Below are 27,443 nucleotides of genomic sequence, written 5' to 3'. Positions count from 1 at the left end.
TTTGAACAAATATAACAATGGCAAAGACCATTGCTCTCCTTTTGTGCCATCCAGCTCTTCACACTCGAAATGTTCATCTTCTGGCATTTTATACACAACAAGTGCATTTATGCCACGCCACCTACTGGACTAATTTTCATTCTTGGTTGAATTATTCCTTTAAAGGTGAAGTGTGTAATGTCTGCACCATTCAGTCACAGCACACAACTAAAATACAAAAATGACTTCAAATAAATGAGTGGTGCAGGTCTGACGTCACTTTGTAGGCCAACCGGCAGTTAGCATCACACTGGTTCCCTCGACAAAAAACCAATAGGATATTTCCATAGGCTTTTGGATTATCGCAAAAAACAAGCTCTGTGATCAACAAAAGTTTATGATACTTTAAGATAAGTATCACAGATTAACACAACTTTTATGAATTTTGAAGCCTAAATGCAGTATACCAGAGGTAAAAATTAAAGGTAAACTCTGTTACTATCGAAAAAAAACATTTTCCCAGAACGCTTGAGTTGGAATAGTTTATAAGCACAATTATAAGCATTACGAGGCTTTAAAAGCGGACTGAGTTTACCTGTTCGGCGTGATGGCGTTTAATCTCCTCGACAGCCTCTGTAGTCCCATTTAGCCACTTGTTAGCAACCAAGACATGTAACAGCTTAAAAAAATCACAAGTGGAGTAATACTGATGTATTTTATGTCGTAGAATAAAACGTTAAAATATCTTGCACTTGTGTTCACCAAAGACATTATTTCAGCCATTTAACCAAAAACCCATTGACTTCAGGACGATGGAACCGGAAGTGCTAAAATGCTAACTCGTTTCTGCGTTTTGGCTTACAAATTTACGTGATACCTGCACGAATTGTTGTTCAAAAAGCAAGCAGTCCCGCCCCGAACACACACCATTGGTTGAGCCAGTGTTCAGACAAGCAGATTGCGATTTGGTGCCATTAGTGGCACAGAAACTATAAGTGTGTTTTTATATACGTTCATATAAATGAGCATGTGTTTTGGTTGGTGTCTAGGTGGGCTTTTCCACAGGATCTGGACTCATAGAGAGGCTTCAGTATGCTAGTGTCCTGGGACAGCTGAATAGGTTCAGAGAGCATACACATGTACTACAGTACACACTGGCTGAGCTGGCGGTCGCACCCTACCTGCAGGACATCGGCCCTTCTGATGCAGAGCTGGTGAGTCAGTTACTTTTTATTTCTGCCCCTCACTCTATTAAAGTCGTCCTGATCGTCTTTTCTTCCTTAGTGTGTTGTATATATCCGAGTGAAATGACTTCTCAAACTAGAAAAACTAGGATGGGACTTGATTTTGTCCATTGGGAACTGATTGGATTGGGTTGTTATCGTTTGAATAAAAAAAAAAGTGCACTGATAAATCATTTATATTAAATACTGTCAATTTTGATTTCATGATGACTTTAAAGAATGTTTTTCTTCCATGGAACACAAAGGAAGATATTTTGAAAAATGTTGATGCTATTTCTCATACCATGAAAGTGAATAATATTTCTAAAAATATCAAAAAACTTTTTTGTAAGGCATCATAAGGATGTGGAAAAAGTGTGCTTAAATGTATTGAATGTTTAAAAATGTATTATTAATGTTAAAAAATGTATATATTTGCAGATAATATAGTATTAATAAAAATAAAAGGCCATGTAAGTGTACTTAAAGGGTTAGTTCATTTACTCACCCTCGTGTCGTTCCAAAGTCAAACCCTTAAGACTTTTGTTTATCTTCGGAACACAAATGAAGATCTTTTCGATGAAATCTGAGCTTTCTGTCCCTCCATTGACAGGAACATTGTTTTTTTTTTTTTTTTTTTTTTTTTGTGCAAACAGAGCACTTCATAAACTGAGGTTAAACCACTGGAGTCACATGGATTACATGAAAACATGTCTTTACAACCTTTCTGAGGCTTGAAAGTGGTAGTTGCTTAGGCTGTCAATAGAACAGAACAAGTTTGTGAGAGAAACTTTAAGCTGTTTTTATCTGAAAATCTAATTTAAGCCATGGTGACCATTCACTTTCATTGTATGAACAAGAGCAGCATGGGCATCTGCTATTAATAACTCCTTTTGTTTTCCTTGGAAGAGAAAGTGATAAGAGTTTCATGTATTTGTATCCTCTCATGGCAGGATTGTTTATTTTATCGGGGTGAAAAATTCCTGTAGCGAATTCTGGCCGATTTTTACTTTTCTCTTGTGCTTTTTAATGTCATTCGATGAAAGAAAGAAAAAAGTTACATGAAAACAAAGCTATTCTCCTCATCTCCAACTTCAAACGAATGTTCCTCCAAAAGGCATTCATAATATGCAGATAAACTGCTGCACAGGGCCAGGCTTGCTCTCCGAGTACAGGTGGAGGAAGCAGACAGCTGGAATGAGACGCGGTGGCGATCCCTGGAGTGTGCATGCGCTGAAAAATACAAGAATGAAATCAAATCAAAGGTTTATAAACATCCTCTATCGGATTCAGATCAGTCTGAAGTGGGAATTTAGTCTAAATGCACATTTACATAGAGATCTTTCTTTTATTTATTTTTATCGCTATTTAAGTGTTCCCCTTGCTGTGAACAGGCTGAGCTACTTATGCAGATCTCTTGATAGCTCTGGGCCATTCTAGGCACACTTAACACTGATCTAAGAACAGTTTTAGATGGTAACTGCTCTCATTGGGCTCTACCCATGCTGGTAGAGCCCAGTGTTCGATTCACAGACAAATGGCTCTAATGAAGCTGGTTCTTTTTAGTGGAGGATTCTAATGGAGGCTTCCCCTTCGTAAGCCTGCTGTCGGTAAGTAAGCGGCACCTTGTGTTATGTTACCATTGTGGCACAAAATCACTTTCAAGAACGTTTTTGTTCACTGTTCCTTAACGGTGGAATGATCTTCCCAGCTCTATCCGGACAGCCGAATCCCTGACAATATTCAAGAAATAGTTGTAATCTCATCTTTTTCGTGAGAAATTTAATGCATCCTGCTGGGGGGAAAAAAAAACACAATGTATTAGCTGTTCTGAACAATGTCTTAAACATTGTATTACTAACACTTCTTGTGTTTATTAGCACTTTAAGATTGCTTGTTGTATTCCTCATTTGCATGTTGCTTTGGATAAAAGTGCCTGCTAAATTAATAAATGTATTCTGATTCCTGAACGAATGACTCTTCTAAAGTGGCTATTTTTAAAAGCATACAGTTTAGTGTAATTCCCGAATTAACGACTTCGATAAGTCGGTTCTTTTTAGTGAATCAAAAACATGCTGCACAAACAGCGTAGTTCAATTTCCCAAATGAATCATTTTAAATGAGTCGATTATTATAACAACCTGTTATTACCTGTTAGAATCAGTCTGGCACACTGCCTTGTATAATTTACAGCAGTAGCATAGAGAGAATTTCTCACATCAGTAAATATACCTACAGTAAAATCAATTCAAATTGAGTTGAGAGCTTGTAAATGAGAATTTAATTCAAATTGGGAAATCTGTATCAATACGCAGTCCTATTCAAAAGTAGAGTAATCTGAAACATTTTATATCATTACACTGTAAAAAAGTATATGATCAATAAGTTATGACAACATGTCTTTACAATGCTTTAACTCATCAAAATGTTAAGCAATTTCAACTTTTTGTATAAATTATACAAGATTTTTGTATATGCTCGCAATGGCATACAATTTTTGGATCAGAAAATCAAGTTAGTCAGGAAGTTATACCCCCGTGTGTTTTGAGGGAGCGATCATGTAACATCATACCACAAGAGCAGAACCAGGCCAGCTTGATTTAATAAAGTCTGGAATTATGCACGGCAATAAAACAGCTCTGTTGTGAATATCTATGAGATTGAAAGGGAAACTAACGCAGACAAAGACGACAACCGCTATTGTGCATGCATATATGGAAGTGACGGAACAGAACAGAGAAAATGAGCGAGAAAAAAGAAAGAATAGAAGGAGGAGATGACATAAATCTCATTCTGGCATACAGTGCTGAAGCACCATAATTGCCTCTTTACTAGATTAGCGCTCCACAGTGGTGAGATTAGCCCAGATCAATAGAGCGTGATGTATGTGAGATTGCGACCAAATCTGCCATGAATGGAGAGCCACAGGGCGTTCAATTACCGTGATGTTTGAATGGGCGCAATACAACACCTCCCAGAATCATATACTGACAAATTGCAAAGACCTTCATATATGTATATAAGTAGGTTTTATGTATATGAGGAACTGTTGCTTCAAAAGAGGTTTAGAGCCACATGCTGCTTCTGAAAATGGTATGTACTTATACATGAGCGATTATGTGAAGAGAGTGTGTGGTGTACTGTATATCGAGAGTGGATTCACTACAAAATCAACTCGATATACTTTAACTGCATTTAGTAAAGCAGGTGACCAGCCACTTTCACTTCTTGTACACGTTTAGCACTGCTCTCTGGTTTTTTGATGATGAAAATATTTTAGTTTGAAACACATGACAGGTTATTAATAATCTTATCATCTAATTATATAAAATAAAAAAAAATCATCTAATAATAATAATAATAATAATAATAACTTTCCAGTATTCTAATGAGATTTTTTTCTTTTTATCTCCTCCTTTGTGTTTCTCAGTCTCTTTTACTTTTCCATCCTCGTCCTAAATGAATCTTAGCATTATTCATAATCTTATTAATTTTTGAAAAATATTTCTATATCATTTTCAACAAAAAGTTTGTGTGTGAGTGTGAAGTATCAAACTTTTTTTTTTTTTTTACTTTTTCAATTGTGAATATTACATTTTAGTTTGTACCATAGGATATATGACAAACTAAAAAAATATTGCCATGTCAGATTTATTATCTGGTATTTTTGTTTGAGTCATTTCCTGTATTATAATTGTCCTTCCTAGAGCTTATATCACACTGATTTTGACATTGCGGACAATTACAATTATTAGTTTTTTTTTTTTTTTTAAAGAATTCCAATCTTTTCAGGAGATTTTATTCATTACAATCGCACTATAGTTATAGTACCTTAACATATTTCACTCTGCCATAACATTTTTAAAAAATGAACTAACTAAAATGAACTAATATAGTTTTGAAATGATGAATCAGTGCCACATCACTGACCCCATTTACATTATTTATCTATCACGTTCTCTGTTTCTTAATGTCCCTTTAACTTCCCCTTCCTTCTCTCTCTTACTCCTCCATCCTGGATCTTCAGGTAAATGGGTCTCAGCGTGCAGCCCTGTGTACATTACCATCCGCTGTGCCCTGTGATGGACGAGTGTTGTTCCTCAATTTGTCTACATTGTTTTAGTTTCTAACCACCAGCCTTGTAAAAACCCAAGACCATCTCTCCCCCTCTCCACCACCCAAAGGGGAACAAGAAGGAAGTCCTCATTATATGAGGGATGACTTATAAAAATCAGCTGCCAACAAATGATTTTTAATTAGCTTTTAAGGTGCAGCGTTTAGAAAAGTTATGGCGTTTGTCTGAACTGAGCAGTGATAATCTTTATCTCCTCCTGGCAGCTGCTGGCTCTAATGGCAGACATCATGGACACCCTTGAAGGCAAGCGGTCTGATCAGGAACGTGTGTGGAATGCAATGCAAAAGGTAAATAGACAGCGAAAAGGAAAAGGACAATGACGGCGTGTGTAGATGGGGCACACATGCCACTCAGTGCCTGGGCATACACACTCCGTTGCACATTGTTCCATACACACACTCCTCAGAATTCAAAAAAGACATTTGATATACCAAATCTGAAGGGTAAAATTCATTTTCCGAGGTGGTCTTCAGGGCCTGCAGAGACTTCTTGGCAGGACTGTCATCTCTATTATGGTTAACTAAGTCGTGTGAACTTCAAAATGGCACTTTTGATGTGGCCAGTTCTTTGATTCTCGTATATAAAGGAATTTCCCCTGTTAATTAGCCTGGCTCGGGATATTCAAATTGCTACTGAGAGTAGGAAATCAAGCCAGGACCCTGGCAAGAGCAGAGTAAGCCCATGATTCATATTTCATAGAGCATTGAGCCTTTTGAAATGTTGTTCTGAAGCACCATGGAAACTATTGACAGTGTATGCTAGTCTTGTGTCTGAATGAATTGAATCTACCTCCCACTCTTGTGGAAGCCTGACCAGAATAGAGACTTTTAAAGGTAAGTTTGGGTATTTGAAGGCTACAGTATTTAGAAGATTCCAAAAAAGGCAGTTCCTCTCAAGGATTCATGTTTGTACTGAAATTCGAATGCTTACAGCTTGATAATGAATTTAGTTGGTGCTTTGGAGGTGCTCAGGGAACGCTGGAGATCAGGTTTCCAGGAAGAAGTTGCAAAAATGTCAGAATATGTGCAGTAAAATATGATGTCATGCTCTATAGGGCTTCTGTTTGTAATAAATAATGATCTCTAAATCAGATTTTTGCTGTGTCGGCAGGTATCTGATCGATTGTAACGATTGGACAAACATCTATGTCATTTTTTTTTATATTTAGACCACTGCTCTTATTGATTGCTATACGGATGTGAAGAGAGTTTCAACCAGTATAACAAAAAATGCCTACCCTACCTTAAAAGGATAGTTCACCCAAAAATGAAAATTAGCCCATGATTTACTCACCCTGAAGCCATTCCAAGGTGTATATGACATTCTTCTTTCAGGCGAATACAATCGGAGTTATATAAAAAAAAGTCCTGGCTCTTCCAAGCTTTATAATGGGAGTGAATGGGCACCATTTTTTTGAAGTCCATACAAGTGCATCTATCCATCATAAAAGTGTCCCAAATGGCTCCGAGGGGTTAATAAAGGCCTTCTGAAGCGAACGTTGATGTAAGAAAAATACCCATATTTAAAACTTTATCGACTAAAATAACTAGCTTCCAGCAGACGGTCATGCCTCTACTCTGGCCGCTACTCCTACATCCTACGTCATACATCGTCAAGTGTTACTCTTTTGGCTTAAGTCGACTTGCGTACGGTCGTCTGCCGGAAGCTAGATATTTTAGTCAATAACGTTTTAAATATGAACATTTTACTTACAAGAATGCAAAGCTTCGCTTCAGAAGGCCTTTATTAACCCCTCGGAGCCATTTGGGACACTTTTATGATGGATAGATGCACTTGTATGAACTTAAAAAAAAATGGTGCCCATTCATTGCCATTATAAAGCTTGAAAGAGCCAGGAATTTTTTTTATATAACTCCGATTGTATTCATCTGAAAGAAGAATGTCATATACACCTAGGATGGCTTCGGGGTGAGTAAATCATGGGCTAATTTTCATTTTTGGGTGAACTATCCCTTTAAGGTAGGGTAGGCAATTTTTGTTATACTGGTTGAAACTCTCTTCACATCCTTATAGCAATCAATAAGAGTAGTGGTCTAAATAGATAAACCCTGAATCTATTATACCCTAGCCTTAAGGTTATGAATAAGCTGGAGTTCTCCAAAACAATGACAAAATTCGCATTTAGGAGATTCAGCATTCCAAACGTACAGTCTCTCGCTTCCGCTAAAATGGATTATGGATTTTTATGACATCACAGCAGACTTTAGCTTCTCATCACATCTTCTGTCCAATCAAATGCTCTCTAGAATCTAAAGCGTCCCGCGACTCCCGCCCCGTAATGCTATAAATACCACCTGGCCAAAGCGACCGTTGACACCTCACAGAGCAATATGGGTTGGAGATTTGTGTTCGGTTGCTCAAACGCTCGAGTTTTATTCCATTTTCTAACTGTCTATTGGTTAAGAATGAAATGGCTAGAATTTATTCACACCTCTACTATTGAATCTAACGGATCATTAATGCTCGGAATCGCTTCCAAGGTGCTGTCAAGTATGACTTGCAGTCAGTGAGGTAAACTAAATGCTATTGGCTATTTGAAAAGGAAGAGGAGCCATTCAAGATGTCCAGCCTAAGCTTCCTGTTTCAGTGGAAATTACGTCAACGCACCATACAAAATTGTGCGTTCCAAGGAACTTCAGTGGGTCTTTAAAGCTGGTGACCAGCAATGCTGAATTTTTCAGATGGGCAAACACACCTGATTCAGGTCATCAGCTCATTAGTACAGGCTCCAAGACCTGAAATTGGTGTCTCATGGTACATTTACACAACAACAATATGCTTAAAAAGTTTTTCCTTTGAGTTTTCCGCGTACAGACGACACCATTGTCAAAACGATCCCCATTCACACGGATCCGCGAGAATGACTAAAAACATTGTATTCTGCTGCAAGGCCATTTGATGGCGATGAAACGTAATACGCTTGTGCATGACGTCTTTATCTTCAGAGATTCGCGTTTTTGATGTTTACCTGGAGACCATTTTCAAAAACCTACACTTTGAAACCTGTTTTTAAAAGTTTGCCTCTTCAGGCACCCAAAACACTGTTGTCGTGTAAACGAACGGCCAAAACGCATAAAAAGTTTTATGTTTTTAGTTGAAAACGGTGTCGTGTAAGCAGCCCCTCAGTTAACAGTTCTTTCAAAGGTTATTAACTATGTTGGGGTTTCATTTTAGTGGGAGAGTGGAGGATGTTGTTTTCAGGCCAGTGGGGTTATGGGTTGGACTCCAGGGCTCCGTTCAGTCGGGGATTGTTGGGTCTAGAAAGGGAATGTGTTGTCTGGGCCGTAGCGGTGATGAATTACGCTGAGGAAGGAATGATGACACTCACACAGTAAAAGACAGTGCATCAGCGGGTCACTCGCTCTCAACCACAGCAGCGCCTGTCGCCCTGGGGTTACTGATGGACCCTTATTAATCACTCCATCAGCTGCCCGCACCTCAGAGTCGCTCTGATTACATCACACGCCGCTGCTAAAACACACTCTTCTTTAAAGCTCACACTCTCTCCGGTGGACGTGACCTTTCACTCCAGATCTGTCTCATACATCATCCAGCCAGCATTTGGGACAAAGGGAGTGAGGGAGGAAGAGAGGGCAATGGGCAGAGATGAGGCCCGTCCCGCAGCCGATGATACTTAAATACTAAATCCAGGGGCAGGGGGAAAGACGTTTCTGGCACAGCCATGGAGTTCATCACAGTGTAATTGCTCAAGGGCGCAACCTCTGGAGGGACAGTGGGGTTGGAAGAAGGTTGCAATTGTGTGTTTTCTTTCTAAGATGAACTATACTGGTCTGTAAAAGCAACAAGCCATATTTACACACACTTAAAGTAATCCCACCAATATTCATGGCTCAAATCAGAAACTAGAAATCAGATTAACTGGATTTTAGTGCTGAGAAATAGCTATAATATATATATATATATCCTATACTAAGATTTTTCTAGTCAACTAGTAATCATTCATTTAAGCCATTTGTCGATTTATCGCACATTTATATTAATTTAATTACTAACCTCTTACAATAACAACGGCGTAGATTGATGATGCATAAGCGGAATTATGGAACTTGTCGTCATGCTGATGGATCTAATATTGTTTATGGATGAGTGAATACATTGATGTTTTTTAACATGACTGTGGTATGAAGCAGGGTGCGATTGCTAATAAGAGACATATCAGCGCCACACGCGAGTCCCGCGGATATAAAGGAATAAGGACATTTCATTCTACCGAACTACCCGCAAGTGCTGAATTACTACTCACACAGGTCAGTTTATTAGACGAATTAAAATTGTGAGGTAACGCAGCGCTGTTTCACTTGGTCTACACTATCACACTAAACTGCATTTGAGTGTGTTGAAAGTTATAATGTTATTCTATGTGTTAGTTTGTCTGTTTGAGACTAGCAGTAAGCTAGATCAACATTAGAATAACATACTGATCATATTCTAGCATTTCATCATGTTGAGCTATATAACATTGAGTAGTTTTATGTACATTTGCTCACTTGTCTAATAAAGTACATGCAAGAGACTAATTGAAGTCTCTGTCAAGTCGAAGTTTGTTGTGGACGCAGAGCTCTCGGCATCTCGAAAACGGCACGCTGATATTGATCCTCGTTTTATCTCTCCTTTTCTCCCAAAGTCTGCTTGCCATGGTCCATAATGTTTGAACGGAACAACAACAGTGTGAGCGTGCCACTAGACGTTGCGCAGTTGTCCACGTCTGTCGCCATGGTTACTATGGCAGTACGAGCGGAAACAAGGGATAGCACGGATATTAGGCTACGTCATTGACAGGCGACTGACCAGGGACGAGCCAATAAAATTGAAATTTCTCTGAAATTAAAAAATCTTTGGGAACTTTTGGGATATTGTAAGTATACAACTGCAGGAAATATATCACACTGTGCAAGTGATTTTTGGATATTTTATTACAAAAACCTTACATATTGTACCTTTTAAATATATACTGAGGAGAATACTAAACCATCATGGCCATTAAATATATATAAGCGTAAGCGCATGCATAAAGCTTGCTGCAAATCACTGCCAAAATAAATGATTATAAAGGTGAATAATAACAAGGAGACGTTTTAAAGGGGTGGTATAATGTCCCATTTTACAATATGTAAAATAAGTCTCTGTTGTCCCCAGAGTGTGTATGTGAAGTTTTAGCTCAAAATACCCAACAGATCATTTTTTACAGCATGTTAAAATTGTCCCTTTTTGAGGGTCAGTAAAAACACACAGTTTTGTGTGTGTCCCTTTAAATGTAAATGAGCTGCTGCTCCCGGCATAGAGGGCGGAGCTTCAAGAGCTCCTGTATGTGTGTGTTGGAGCAATGGGCGTGCCAAAAGGAACGAAAGGGATGGGGTGTGCCATAAAGTCTTTACAATTGGATGCGAAAGCTTCCTGTTCCGCATAAAAGCGAGCCATAAACTTAATCACCATTGGCCAACAAATAATTCTATAAGACCAAATACATTTCTTTCACTGTAAAAATAGCAATAATGATATTGAGAATATTACATTCTAAAAAGTATGTTACCTTTAGAGCTTCTGCATGGCGCGCGGGTTACATGACGTCATCATCACCACGACTTTGTTTAGGGCTTATAGTGGATCAGTCATTCAAATAAATCATAAAAAACGAATTACAATTATTACTTTAAAGATAAATATGTCTCCTGACACACTAGTTGTTCATCATTTGGAAATAACCTGTTTTAGTGTCTATTACCATTGTATTGGTTACACATATCAAAAATGCATTATACAATTAGTAATTTGTACTGTTTCAAACTGATTTAATTTTTCTATCATTTAAAGTGCATACAAACTAAAAACAAATATATATGTTTGATAAAACACTCACCACATAATTATAAAATAGAGGAGTATAAACTGTTTAATAACCTTCTGTTAAGTGACATTAACTAATTTAGCAAAACAGACACTGTTTTATCCACAAAACATTTATTCAGTTTTCAGTTGTCATTTTGCAACAATTCATTTTTTCAATTTCTGTCATCAAAGTCTTGTGTTCAAAGTAAAAACACTTTGAAAACTCAAGCCTTCACTCATTCATACTGTAGTAGCAGTCCATTGAACAGAAGACTTCTGACGCATAAGTTGTGATTTATAAAAACAAACTTGACGGGAAAATTTGCGCACCTGCACGCAAACTCTGACCCATGCGTACGAACGTTTTGGAGATGGAGCAGTTTGGCGACACCGATGGTGAGCTGGAGTTAAATGTCTTTTTGGTCACTTTTAGACAGAAAATCTAAAGAAAATTAAACATATACAGAAAGATAATTCAAATATAATTTCACTCACCAAGCCTGTCACTTGAAGCAAATATCCATCCCTTCTTAAATGTCCGCGCCAGCGAGCGCGTTGGGCTGTTTAGTGAAACTGACGCAAATAACAGTTTAAATAAATAAAATAATGATTTAAACTATGTTTTACTTCTGATATAAACATTTAGATTAAATATGCCATTCAAATTAATGTAGAGTTAAACACTTAAACATGAAATCATTACTGAGAAGTTACAACATTTTTATATTCAATCAATAGAAATATTTATTGTGGATGCGATTGTTTTTGAACACTTTTCCTGTGGCGTGCTGTTTTAATGTTTTAACCACAGAGATAATTTCTTATCATGATAATACCAGATTGTCTGAGAAAATAGTTTTGTGCAAATAATGCCCAAGGCCTATCTGTTTCCATTAAAAATATAAATTAATTAAAAATACAATTCGGCCAGTGGAAAAGATTGAGAAAAACTTTCTCTGAAATGTATTTTACACTATTTGATTTATGTAGGCTATTCAAAAACAAGGCAAGGATAGACAACTACTTGATTTTTATTAATGTAATGTGTCTTGTACCGTTAAACGTTATCACGTGGATGAATAATCATGTGCAAATTATATGCAGATGAGGATCTGCATAGTAAAACTAGGCGTTGTAAGCTCCATATATGGTTATTTCGGGGAGGAGACACATGTGCGCACTGCGCACAATCTTCCACTGACTGGGATTTATAAAGTGAATTCTGCGCAGGTTCTGGCGTACGAACGGTTTTATAAGTCTGAATATCTTTTTGCGTACGCCATTTTTGGCTCTCGGCGCACATACACTTTTAGTAAGGTTCCTACGCACAGTTTTATAAATGATACCCCTGGTGAGCTCAAACTCCAACCTGTATTCCTCCCTCACATCTGGACTGACAGACTTCCAGTCAACGATACCTACAAGGGAAAAAGAAACCTGAATTAATTAAATAAACTTAATTAAATATATTAGCTTAACTTGTTCATTTCATAAAAGTAATATACATACTGTCCAGAAAGGCAAAGTGAACTTTTTTTAATTATTTTTTTAGAAAACCTGGATGGTTGATTGTTTCATTAAACTTTCTGCACACTAGTGACAGAGTGTGAAAGGCTTTGTCTCCTCCTTCATAAACAACATCTAGAAGAATGTGACTGAGCACCTCTGTTGGTAGCTGTAAAAAAAATATATAGAAAAACCATTTTAAAATGTTAAATAACTCTCATGAAATACTTCATATCCAACCGTACATCAGCAAGGCCTCCTGTTGGGTTCATGGATGGAAAAATATTTTTTATTGCAAAGGATACATACATCTTTATAAAATTGTAAATGACAATTTGTAGTATTTTTTATATCTATGAAATTACAACTACAAATTCCACATTCACTAAGTTTTTAGATGTGCATTAAGAGAAAAATAGGTTTAAAAAAACAACATTTGTACATGTGAACAAAGTAACATTTCATTTTCCAAGAAACTGCTGATTTGATTTCTTTTTCAATCATTATGGGTTAGTCATTGAAGCCCTAATGTTTTAAATGTTTTTTATATTTTAAACTGTTTAACATAGCAGATTTGACTTCACACGGGCCTGAGCATCTTTTCTGTGCCTTTTCCGATCTGTAGGAGACCTTAAAAATGAGAGAGAGAGAGAGAGAGAGAGAGAGAGAGAGAGAGAGAGAGAGAGAGAGAGAGAGTGCTAAATGCTAGAATTAGAAATTACCCTGAGCCTTCAAGTAGCAGTACACGCCACCAAAGACGCTGACTGGACCATCTTTGGAGCTGTCACTACACCGAAGAGGAGAAATTTAAAATAGGAAAATTCATATATAAAGCAAAACATGTTTGACATAAGTTTCCAATTATGATACGTCACATCACCGTCCACGTTATCATCTATAACCTTAACAAATTATCTGTAAGGTAACAGGAATGCATATCACAACTGAACTTATAATTACGTTCACGATGAACCGCGCGAAGTCTGTGGCTTTGCAAATGGTGTATTTCACATGGTCTAAAAACACTGGTTGCACAAAACGGACATCGATACAAATCGCCGACTCTGAAGTCTTCAATGCAAACGCAGTCATTGCTTCGTCTCACTGTAACGTGTCTGTCAACACCAATTAAATAATTACCAAAGGTGAAAGATGTAACGCAAAGGAAACAACAAATTATGATATCGTATACATGCATTACCACCGCCATCTTCTTTCAGTCTAAAGGAAATTACGTTGGTTTTTTTTTAGCTAAAGGAAATGACGTAGAAGTATGGTTACTGCTGATTGGCCAACACAGTTGCCAGGAGGAAACTCCTTTCACCAATGAGAAACCAATTGACACGCCCCCCCTACCTTTTGACCCGCCCTTACCTTTCGACACGCCCATTACTCCAAGCTGCAGCTACCCCTGTCTCATTTTAAATGCGCGAGCCCTTAAATTAGAATGGATTCTGATTGGCTGTCAGTGTTTTATCGTTCAACAGCTGGAAAAAATAAACTAGTCCCGAAAGTGATCCCAACAATTTCGTTTCTCTGAGGAAATTATCATTATAGCTGTGGTGTGAACTCTGCTATTCTGTAATATTGAGAACGATTTTTAGAACTATATCTTTATAAATATATTAATAAATACTATAGTAGTACATAATACTAAAACAACTCCAAGTACTAAAATTTCCTCCATGTTTGATTCTCAGACGTAAGTTAATGGCTAAATACAAAGCGTCTTCAAAAACAAATTAATATTGAATACATTATAAATATTTACTATCACGGTTTCTTGTGCTTTATAGAACAGATCAGAATCCCAGACAGGAATCAGAGATCAGAGGCATGCGAGAGAGACACAGGTCTGTGAGCGCTGCATTTTCTGTTCTGTGTGGCATGTGGTCCTCTGCTTCATTCTCCCAATTTTGAAATACTTAATCTTAAACTAAACATTGTGGACCATGATTTTGAGATGAACTGACTGGATAAATCTCCACCCAGAGGTTTCTAGGGAGGCCAAGCCAAAAGATTAACAGTTGCCAAAACATGCCAACCCAGCGCTCAACAAGAATCCGAGCCCAAGGGGAACTTCTGTTATCAAATACTGAATACTGATATCTCAGCATACATACATATAGTCTTGGACATGGATTCCTTTTGTTAATCTCCTGATGTAATCCATCTACCCTTAGAAGATAAAAAAAATACCATCATAGTATAAATACCATACAGTGGCCTGACATAAATGAGAATGACTGATTTGCCAATGCCAAATTTTTGAAAAAGTAACTTGAGAAAAAAAAAACTGCTGTGAAAAAAATTAACTGCTCCGCATGAAGGCATAAAAAGCCTTAATAAACAGGGCAGACATCAAACTTCATATGCAGCTCAAGTGCTTCAGCCCTTCATCTCCTTCAAATTATTGAGTAGTTAATTTATGAAGCTCGGCAGCACGTCCTTCTCAGAAATACACCAGTAGCAGGTTTCATTTCCAACCCCAATTTGTTCTACATGAATCAAAGGGGCATTAAGCGACACATTCTGATGAGCACTGGAGTTCACATATTGAGGCCGTACATGTATTGATTTGGCAGTTTGTTTTTGGAGAGTCATTAGATGCTGTGTTTCAGGCTGTTTTTTCCAACACACTATAGTATAAGTGCACATGGGCGTCTTCACATTTATGAGCATAAGCTACATGCTCTCAGCTCGTTTCATTCTCTGCCAGCTGCCATCCCATCTATTTCTGACTCCTCCCGCGGGAGGGAAAACAGATATGAGTAATCGTTCCTACATTAAGTCTGCGCTTTGGTGCTTGTCGATTCACTTCGAGAGCAGAGAACAATCTGACTTCGTGGAAGTGTGACCTTTGACCTCCCGAAATGAAAAACCTCAGGCCGCCTGATCTCCTTAGTTTTTCAAATAGGTATTCATACATACAGTGCTATGCATAAGTTTAGACACCCATGCTAAAGTTGACTAAAAAGAGGAATAAAAAATCATCTTTTGGAAATTGAACTTAATGCCTTAATTTAAAAAAATAGGAAAAATCCAACCTTTAAGGACACCAATTTTCTTTGTGAATGAATAATGTATCGTAAATAAATAAATGTTCTTCCTTAAAATACAGGGTGCATAAGTTTGGACACCCCTATGTTAAATTCCCATAGAGGCAGGCAGATTTTTATTTTTAAGTTTTTTTTTTTTTTTTTTTTTTAGGATACTATGCATCCTGATAAAGTTCCCTTGGCCTTTGGAATTAAAATAGCCCCACATCATCACATAGCCTTCACCATACCTAGAGATTGGCATGGGGTACTTTCCATAAGATCATCTCTCAATGCAAATCAAACTAGCTATTAGGCTAACTGAAATAAAACCATGCCAATCTCTAGGTATGGTGAAGGCTATGTGATGATGTGGGGCTATTTTAATTCCAAAGGCCAAGGGAACTTTATCAGGATGCATAGTATCCTAAAAAAAAAAAAAAAAAAAAATACTTAAAAATAAAAATCTGCCTGCCTCTATGGGAATTTAACATAGGGGTGTCCAAACTTATGCACCCTGTATTTTAAGGAAGAACATTTATTTATATACGATACATTATTCATTCACAAAGAAAATTGGTGTCCTTAAAGGTTGGATTTTTCCTAATTTTTTTAATTAAGGCATTAAGTTCAGTTTCCAAAAGATGATTTTTTTATTCCTCTTTTTAGTCAACTTTAGTATGGGTGTCTAAATTTATGCATAGCACTGTAATGTTCACACACATATATTTTTTGCACGTTTAGATATGAACTGAACACAAATATGGCTATATGTACAAAATAGATGTATTTAAAGGGCACCTATTATGCAAAATTAACTTTTACATGGTGTTTGAACATAAATGTGTGTTGGCAGTGTGTGAGCAAAACCACCCTAGAATGATAAAAATCCACCCAGTGTTTTTTTTACAATCTCAATAAATCATAAGCACTGTCTCAGAATGAGCTGTTCTCAGATTCGGCGCAATGTGACGTAGAATTGAGCAGGCCCCTCCCACGACTGTTGATTGACACTTCAGTTTGAGCCTAGACCCGCCCTGAGTGAGCTGGACACAAAGTCTGCCATTGTTTCGACGCTTGAGCAGCTGTAGACAAGAATGTCTCCTAAGCGATTGAGGTGTGTTGTTGATGGATGTAAGAATGAACATAGCAGTCTTCATTTACTCCCGTTGTTACTCAAGGATGGATCTGTACTGTTTGTGATCAAGCTTACACTCTCCGGAGCAACAGGCCTAACGTGACTGGACACGGAAGAAATGAAAGTGCGAGCGCGCTCTTTATGACAGCTCTTTGAGTCATTTTACGGATATAAGGTTTACCAGTTTATTTAGCACCCACTGAAAAGGTGTGTATATTTGTTTACTGTTAGTTGTAACGAGTGTTTTGTGTACTTCGCTGTGTATGTTGTTGATAATGAAAGGGAGAGAGAGAGAGAGAGTTTATGGATAAGACTTTAATGCGCACTTCTTATACTATGTTTATTCAGCTCTTACAGAGATTCTCTGGAGTAAAACTAACGCTCATCTTTTGTGTGATGTACAATAAACTTCACTGAACTCGTCAGTATATTTTGGTCATCATTCGGACGGGTTTTGCTACAGCAGGCTTGTATTAGTGGATAAAAGCAGATGACAAATAAGCTATAACCATAATTAAACTAAACTCTACCTGTTCTATGTCCATACAGCATATATTCTCTGGCTCTGTGGGCATTATTGTCCGACTCCGAGTCGAAATGAACACCGCAACTGAGAGTTTCTGTTCTGATATTATCAGATGAGATTTTCCTGACTCTGAGCGCGAGCTCGTGAGGCTCCGCCCCCTGTGCCGTGCAGCAGCAGTTAATTTGCATTTAAAGGGCACACACTAAAACAGCGCGTTTTTCTGAGCCCCAAAAAATTACAATTTAAACATGCTGTAAAAAATGATCTGTTGGTTATTTAGAGCTAAAACTTCACATACATACTCTGGGGACATCAGAGACTTATTTTACATCTTGTGAAAAGAGTCATAATAGGTGCCCTTTAAGGCACACTATGTAATTTTTCGCCACTAGAGGTCGTTTATTCAAAACAAAGGCGTAGCTTGATGACGACTCTACAGCCGGTGGAGAACACGACGGGACTCGGGCAGAAATCATATTCATCATATTCCGCTCCGAAAGCAGTTGGAGCGGAATGAGGCCGCTGGAGCGATTGCTAATGAGAGACGAGCACGACACACAGTTTGAGAGCAGTGGAGCTTTTATTATGCCGCTGACCGCTTCCACTTCTTCTGGTCATGGGTATGTGGGGTAACGCAGCGCTGTTTCATCATATTAGATATATTTGAGTGTGATGGAAGTTGTTATAATGCTACTCTGTGCGTTCGCTCGGTGACTACTATATGAGACACTTGTTGCAAATGGTAAATATGATAAACGCGGTAAATCAAGAAAACGAGATTTAAACAAAAAGACTAACTGTGTTGAGCTGTATAACAATGATTTGTTTTCTGTCGATGAATGTATCCAAACAGTTTCTCACCTGTAATAAAACACATAATATATTAAAGCATCTTTGGTGTTTCCATGGTTTCTACAAAATAAAACCGGAAATCGAGGGTAACACGGGTATGTCATTGATAGGCGATGCACGGATCCTGGTTAAAACTGCTTATTTCTCTGGATTTAAACATTCTTAGAAACATTTGGGACAAATCAACAAAATATTTAACATTGTTCTAGTGGTTTTTTATGGAAGCTTGTTTCCGCCACAAAATAAAACATTTTAAAAGATAATTCTGACTTTTTTTCTCACAATTGCGACTTTATATCACGCAATTCTGACTTTATAACACATAATTGCGAGTTTATATCTCGCAATTCTGACATCTTTTCTCAGAATTGTGAGATATAAAGTCCAATTCTAAGGAAAAAAAAGACGGACTTTTTTTATTTATTTTTTACCTCAGAATAGTTTGTATCTCACAATTCTGACTTTATAACACGCTTTTGCGACTTTATTTCTCAGAATTGCGACTTTATATCTCCCAATTGCGACTTTATTTCTCAGAATTGCGACTTTTTATCTCGCAATTGCGACTTTATTTCTCAGAATTGCGACTTTATTTCTCAGAATTGCGACTTTATATCTCAGAATTGCGACTTTATTTCTCAGAATTGCGACTTTATATCTCGCAATTGCGACTTTATATCTTGCAATTGCGACTTTATTTCTCAGAATTGCGACTTTATTTCTCACAATTCTGATTTCATATCTCGCAATTGTGAGAAAAAAAGTCACAATTCTGACTTGATATATCGCAATTGTGAGAAAAAAAGTCAGAATTGTGAGATAAAAAGTCACAATTATTATTATAGTGGTGGGCCGTTATCGGCGTTAACGTGCTGCGTTAACGCGAGACTCTTATCGCGCGATAAAAAAAATATCGCCGTTAATCTATTCTCAAAGTTGGGTTGGGAGCTGGCTCTATACTACACAAGCTATGACGACGCAATCTACCCGCGGCCGCGAGGTACACCCGGCTGCAACGCATCATATTCGTCGTCATCTTAAGTAAACACGGCTGAAAGTGAAAGCTGGTGAAAAAGATCCGTCAACATCCATTATTTGGACTTGGTTCGGATTTAAGCCGTCCGACGAGCAGCAGCAAATTATGTGTGGGAAACGAAACATGATATCACTGAATACCAGCGCGCGCATATTATTCCCAATATATCTTAGTGGTGTAGCACATAATCTCTGTCTGCGCCCGATTTTAAAGGGGTCATGAACTGGATTGTTTTATTATTTTATAATGTTGCCTGGGGTGCCCTTATAATGTTAGTATGATTTTTACATCAAAAATTGTCATAATTTATAAATAAAAGCCATTTTTCCAAGCCTGATTTCAGCCTCAGGTTTGAACGCTCCATTTTAAGGGGCATGTCTGCTGTGAGACTGCAGTGCAAACGCCCACTGCTGTGATTGGCTGACATGCTTGCATATGAAATAGCTAGTATTACATGAACTCTCTCGAAAACTTTTACTACGTTTTTACTATTACAGCTATCAAGATTAACAAATCGTGAAAAGTATCGTTTAAAGCATTATATTTAAATCTATTACATCGCATGAAAGGTTGCAGCATGATGAGCACTGACTGAGCAGATGACAGACAGTCTGTTGATCGCGTGAATAAAGATCTTATCATTGCAACGCAATTTTTGCACTCTCACAAATGCTTACACCAAATCACAATGCAAACACGATGTGAATACACAGTAAGAGCTTCGTTGTGTAGTGTAACAGTGTCATTATTTCATCACGAGTTTGGTAAGTGTCCAGATATATCTTAATATAGAGCTTAAGCTCTCGCGGCTCGCGCTGTGCTGTTTGATTGACAGCTTGGGTGAATGGAAAGGGATCGTTCTTTGATCGCTTTCTGTATATATTTTAATAACAGTTTAAAAAATATTATTTTCATAATACTACGAGAAATGATGTGAAGTTGATCGTTTAGTCACTGATGCATAAACAGTACTGAACGATTTTAAGAGAAAGATATCTGAACTTGAATAATTACACATCAGAAATCACTGATCGCAGATCAGGCATTAGAATACACATGGCTACTTACATGTTGCTGGCAGATCCGTCGGGAAATTGTGATTAACTGATTTAATAAAGTTTAACCATGCTGGAATCCGAAGGAATTTATGCAGACTGTCTTCTTCCACAAACAGGCACGCACAATATTTAGTAAACAGCATGTTTATTGCTTGGAAGTAGCTCGATCCGGTAGCAATCATCATGTCGTCCTATGTTATTTAGCAAGTTTGGGCGAATCGGTGGGCGGGGCTAAACAGGCCGTGTTGAAGTAGGCGTTGATCTTCTTTTGTGGAGGCGGTGTTTTATCCTCTTTGACGTCATAGTTCCCCACTTTGAAAAACGAGTCGTTTGCTGAGCCTGATGTCTATAAAAGCTTTTATTGGACTAACAAGGTAGTTTTCAGTTCTGAAACTTACAGGATATTATTATAGTATGATGATCTCTTATATGTCAAAAGCTCAAGGAAAATTTGATTTCTCAGTTCATCACCCCTTTAAGAATCGTTGTTGTGTTTCTTTTTAACTGAAAAGACATCAGTTAGACAATATTCTAATTTTAAATTTGGGGTTTCATAAGCTCCAAGCCATAATAAACATTAGACCTACTTAAGTCTCTGCAGCTAGTGTACTTAAATTTTATTTATCTGCAAAATTATGTTGTATACTTACAGTTTTGCACAATATATGTTCTCAAAACTACATACACCCTTTAAAAAAAACAAAAATACATTTAGCAGTTGTTTAGCAGGGTCTGTGTAACCTGTTCTGAAATGGTTTTATTATCGTTATCGCAAGAGGCTGCAATGTATATCACAATATGGATTTTAGGCCATATCGCCCATCCCTAATTGATGCCTATAGTAGTTGATAATAACATAGGCCTACCTAATGTTGCCTACGGATGGTAACAGTACAGTAGTAACCTTTTACAGTCTATGAGTAGAACAGCTTTCTCAAGCAGTTTGTGATGCATTTTGGAAACAGGAGATGAGCCCCTGGTCTAATGTGCCACCTGGCTTGAGAAACCCGTTCTCAAAGACTTACTTTTATAGTCATTATCTAGGTAGCACACATATTCTGAATGCCTTCGTCAGAATTCAAATGAGCCATTTTAATCTAGATTAATCTAGATTAATTTCAAAATTAATCTAGATTAAAAAAATTAATCTATGCCCACCTCTATTATATATATATATATATATATATACACAGTCGTGCTCAGAATTAATCATACCCCTGGTAAATATGATCAAAAATGGCTGTAAAAAATAAATCTGCATCGTTTATCCTTTTGATCTTTCATTCAAAAAATTGGCAAAATCCTAACCTTTCATTGAAGTAAAAGAATTGAAAGTGGGGCGGAAATCACATTATAAAATAAATGTTTTTCTCCAAAACACGTTGGCCACAATTATTCATACCCTTTTATTAAATACCTTTTTGCAATCTCCTTTTGCCAAGATACCAGCTCTGAGTCTTCTCCTATAATGCCTGATGAGTTTGGAGAACACCTGACAAGAGATCAGAGACCATTCCTCCATACAGAATCTCTCCAGATCCTTCAGATTCCCAGATCCATGTTGGTGCTTCTTCTCTTCAGTTCACTCCACTCATCAGGTCAGGGAACTGGGACGGTCATGGCAGAAGCTTCATTTTGTGCTCCCTAACACATTTTTGTGTTGATTTTGATGTTTGTTTTGGATCGTTGTCCTGATGGAAGATCCAACCACGGCCCATTATAAGATTTCTAGCAGAAGGCATCAGGTTTTGATTTTTTATCTGTTGATATTTCATAGAATCCACGATGCCATGTATCTGAATAAGAAGTCCAGGACCTCCAGCAGAAAAATATGCCCACAACATTAAAGATCCAATGGTATATTAAATTGTACACATGGGGTACTTTTTATCCTTGTGTGCACCAAACCAATCTAGCGTGTTTGCTGCCAAAAAGCTCTTTGTTTAGTTTCATCTGACCACAGAACCCTGTGCCGTTTGAAGTTCCAGTCGTGTCCGTCAACTGAATTTGCTGGAGTTTGTTTTTGGATGAGCGAGGAGCATTTTTCTTGAAAACCTCCCAAACAACATGTGGGGATGTAGGGGTTGTTTGATTTTTTTTTAATAGGCTTTCTGACCCCAAGACTCAACTAATCTCTGCAATTCTCCATCTGTGATTATTGGAGAGTCTTTGGCCACTCAAACTCTCATCCTCACCGTCCATTAAGACAATAGACACACATCCTCTTCCTGGCAGATTCGTAACATCTTTAGTTGATTATAATTTCTTAATTATTGTCCTGATTGTCAAAATGGGGATTTACAATTCTTTAGCTATTTTCTTACAGCCACTCTCTATTTTGTGATGCTCAACAATCTTTTGCTGCACATCAGAACTATAATCTGTGGTTTTACTCATTGTGATGGATGATTCAGGGAATTTGGCCTTTGTGCTTCCTCATATTTAAACTCCTGTGAAACAAGAAGTCATAGCTGGACAATTTCATGTTCCTAGTCACCCTGGTGTGCTAAAAAATATTAATCAATATTAATGGGAATATACTTCAGAGATATTTTATTCATAAAAAATTCTAGGGGTATGAATAATTGTGGCCAACGTGTTTTGGAGAAAAACATTTATTTCATAATGTGATTTCCCCCCCACTTTCAATTCTTTTACTTCAATGAAAGGTAGATTTTTTGAATGAAAGATCAAAAGGATAAACGATGCAGATTTATTTTTTACAGCCATTTTTGATCATATTTACCAGGGGTATGATTAATTCTGAGCACGACTGTATATACACATTTTACAATTAGATGATAGATTAGAAAGTCACTTTAGTAAAGCAGTTGTCTGATTTAATTTGCTCACGTCAGATAAACAGTGAGGGACTTTCATTCAGCCTATTTAAAGCTCCATCAAAATGGCTTGAACTGCCAAAATCTGATTTCACTGGATTTTCGACCCCTAGTGCAGACTAATGCACAGAGGTGGCAAAACATACACCTACCACAATTGCTGCAAATAATGCATAACGCTCAACAGCTGATTGCTGATTCTCGTGTACACAGCCACAGAAAAAAAGCATGCACTGATTTTCTTAGCCATAACTACAGCATAATAAAAAATTGTTACATTTATGTTTTCTATTCACATACTCAAACAGCGACAAAACAATTTCGGCTTTGGCCACTCAGGGACTGAGTTTCGGACCCCCCAAACTTCATCTAGTGAATAAGTGTCTAACTACGTAAACGGTTAAAAGGCCAGTAAAGGCCAGCAGGACTGACAGTCTGACTGCATAATGAGCTTTACTGTATTCTGAAGCAGAGGATGGGCTCTTTGATCAGGGCTCTGTTTCCTCTCTGCCGAGAAGGCCCTTTGTTTTGGGGACTGAATGATGGGCGCTGACAGGTTTGATAGGCATTTTGACAGCTCTCGTATCGCTGCTGAATGCCTAAGTGGTAGCAGGAGCAAAAAGCCAAGACCTGCACACACACAAAAACCAACAGATATGCACAGTAATGGAGAGCTAATTGTTGCTGCAGAGCCGAATCTGTCCGTTTAAGAGTGAGTTGGCGGCCACACGGACCGAGAACGAGAAGAAAAGAGAAAATGGAAGGGTGTTTCAGTAAAAAAGTGAGCAAAAGGGGAGAAAGAATACCTTTGAACGTGGAATGACTGTTCAGCCCTCTACTATGGAGCTTTCAGGCCAGTTCCCAGAGGAGAAAAAGCAAAAACCTTCCAAACAAACGCACTTGGACTGAATTCATAAGCAAACTGGACTCACCGCCTACATATAACTGTGTGTTTCTGAACTACTGAGCCTTTGACACGGTCTCTCTTTCCCTCAACCTTGCTTTTCTTTTCCATCCTAACTCACATCCCGCATTCACTTTCATATTTCACTCCCCCTCTTTCCCCGTTCTCCGAGAGCAGACATCATAAATTCCCACGCCAAGCCATCTACTCAAAAATGAGAGGTCGAAAGGGGAGCCACTTCGTAATTAAGTCTCTAAGGGGGGCGGGGGGGTTACTTTGCAAGTGCTTTTGTGTTGATCTGCAGCCTTTTCAAATGCTAAAGCCTGATAAAAATGATGTCATGTCCCTGTCCTCTGATAGTATGTGTTAGTGTATGTCTTAAAGCAACGGTTCACCCAAAAATTCTCCCTCGTGTAAATCTAAACCAGGGGTGTTCAAAGTCGGTCCTGGAGAGTTTAGCTCCAATTTGCCTCATCACAACTGCCAGGAAGTTTCTAGTATGCCTGGAAAAAGCTTGATTGGCTGGTTCAGGTGTGTTTAATTGGGGTTGGAGCTAAACTCTGCAGGACAGTTGCCCTCAAGGAGTAGGATTGGACACCCCTGTTCTAAACTCAATTTTTTCGGTGGAACATAAAATGAGAAATTATATTTACATTATTCTTATAATGATTCTCATTACACGGTGACCAAAATTGTCACATAACCAAAATGTGCTTCATGCTATTTAAGTGAAAACAAGGAACAATGTAATGTGATAATATGAAGGTATTTTCCGTATTCATTTTTCTTCTGTGTTTTGTCCGTATTTTGATTTATGCATTGTGTTGTAATTTAGGGTTAAAGGAGATATTTGTAAGCTTAATCCTGGCAGAAAATTAAATTTTTTTGCTATGGATTGTTTTTTTTTCTTACAGTGTGTGGTAACATGTAAATCAACAGATTTGATTCAAGTCAAATATATTATTATTTTCAAATATATAAAACTTTATTAGGACATTAAAGGAATAATTAATAGTTGGACCCCATTGACTTCCATAGTAGGAAAAAGAAATACCGACATTCTTCAAAATATTTTCTTTTGTGTTCAGCAGAAGAGAGAAATACATACGGGTTTGAGGGTGAGTAAACGATGACAGGATTTAAATTTTTAAGTGAAATATTCCTTTAAAAGGTCTGATCCAGTAGAAATAGCTTAGTTTTTTGTATTAATCAAATGCAGTACAACTACTATATATATATATATATATTTTAAATAACATATTTAAATTTGATTTAATAACATTTTAAATTTGACAGTGTTTAAACATTATGTCATAACATTTATTAAATTGAATTAATTTTTTTTTTTTATTATTACATTATAGCAATGAGAAATGATTCAGTTTATTTAAGAATATTTTCATTTTAGCCAGAAACATTGAATGTGCTGAAAGGAAAGAAAACAGAAAGTCCCTGGACTGGCAAGCTTCAAAAAGGACCAAAAAAACCATCATAAAAGTGCTAAAAAAATCCATCACAGCTCTCAAATCTAATTTGTGCATTCGCATATTCAAACTTTGCATGTCAAGACTCAAGTTTGACGTCAATGACGACTGACACTTTTGGTTTTTGCTTCTTCTAATCAAACCACGTTTAAATACGCAAAATGCAAATGAGATTTGAGATGGCAAATAAAAAAACAACTTGATAACATTTTTAGAAGCTATATTGTATGGTTTCAAAGGATGGCACATGATGAACCACTAAAAACATTTGGTGTTGAAACATTTTTCGCTTAGAAATTGTCAGTAACTCAAAAATTATTACGAAGAAACAACAAGTAACATTAAATTAAACGTGAGATTTTAAAGTAGAAACACTGAAATATTTACTTGTCGTTTTTTATTTTTTGGAGGGGTGGGGAGTGGCCACTATATGCTTTCAAAAAGAACAGCTGTATTCTTTAAAATGTCTCTCAATGCTCCATAAAAGAAAAGCATATAGATTTGGAACAACATGAGGGTGAGCAAATCCTCATGTGTGGCTGAACTTTTCTTTTACAGGTGGAGGCAGTGAAGGATATGCTTTATCAGTTAGAGGAGACCTATCTGAAGGAGGAGGCACTGAGGGCCACCAGACAGCAAAAGGCTAAAGAGAAGAAAGCCCTAAAAAAGACGTTCCCCAGGAGTCCTGCCACACCACCCCGGGGCGAACCAAATGCAGTGGTCCGACCCTCAGCCCAATCATCCAATAAGTGAGAACCTTCCACCACCCCACAGACACTTATCTTCTGCCAGGAAGTAGGACACTCCACCAGGCCATTACTCCACCCTGACGGAAATAAATGAGCTTTGCGGGCGAACCATCATTCAGATCCGTCTTTTCTCAAACCATCCCACATTCGTTTTACGACTCAAGAAACCCCCTTCCCCACTCCTCTCCCTTCCTGGGTATCTACATTGGGTTGACATGAATAAAATAGCATATATTTTCAAGCATATGTAGCACTGAAAGGGGTCTGTTTCACTTATGTAACCATTCATATAGAATATGGATGAATCTCATGAACACATTTCACCACAAATTCAATAGGAAAAAGTAAGAAATTACTGTATATTTTGTCAAAAGAAAATGAAGTCTTTTTTTTAGTTCCATAAATATTTTCTTCTTGGACAATTAAGCTAATTTTCCACTTAAATTGTCATTATCATAATGTGTTTGACATACTTTTGATTTTATTGAAATCATTCTTAGTATTCTCAATTATGATGCTCATTACACTAAGAATATGTTGTCTAAAAATGCCCCTCATGTTTTAACGTTTAAATAACTGATTTTGTTCAAGTCAAATATATTTTTTTAAATGACTTACACTAGTAAAGGTAATTTTAAAATAACTTTTTTTTGTTGTTAAATAATTATTATAAAGTTATAATGACATTTTTTGCGAACAATTGTTTTTTTTTATTAAATAATCAGTTACAAAAAGAAACAGAATTGAATATGAACATACACCACCAAATTATTATAAAATTATAATATATTTTTTAATAAATAAAATAGTTTTTAAATAAGCATTAGTTAAAGGCAGTACAACAAATATTATCATGATGTTTAAACACTTTACAGTATTTACAAATAATATATTGCTTGTTTTAAAGGGACACCAGGCAACTCTGAGTGTTTTTTCTCTACGAAGCTCCCCCTAGTGTCTGGTAGTAAATGCTTTCATACACTCTGTCGTAAAAACGAACTGTTGTCACCCCACCCCCCTCGCCACGAGCAACCCAGCTGATCAGCTGTCAACCTAGCTGAGCAGAGGAACCGGCTATTTCAAAACCAGTTATGTCTACCGAGGCAA

General features: G+C 37.3%; 1 protein-coding gene across 1 annotated transcript; it reads left to right on the top strand.

Moving 5' to 3' along the window:
- The first annotated feature begins 698 nt into the window (after positions 1-698).
- Positions 699-26,568, top strand: LOC307150636 (spermatogenesis-associated protein 16-like). The gene is made up of 3 exons (XM_079858019.1): positions 699-1,193; positions 5,541-5,624; positions 26,146-26,568. The coding sequence occupies exons 2-3, from the start codon at positions 5,553-5,555 to the stop codon at positions 26,338-26,340; spliced, it is 267 nt and encodes an 88-aa protein (XP_079714145.1). The 5' UTR covers positions 699-1,193; positions 5,541-5,552; the 3' UTR covers positions 26,341-26,568.
- The last annotated feature ends 875 nt before the right edge of the window (positions 26,569-27,443 follow it).

This window comes from Squalius cephalus (genome assembly GCF_949319135.1).
Source record: "Squalius cephalus genome assembly, chromosome: 22".
In the NCBI taxonomy this organism is placed as follows: domain Eukaryota; kingdom Metazoa; phylum Chordata; class Actinopteri; order Cypriniformes; family Leuciscidae; genus Squalius; species Squalius cephalus.
The sequence above is the reverse complement of the archived record's forward strand: the minus strand, read 5'-3'. Positions and strand labels throughout refer to the sequence as shown.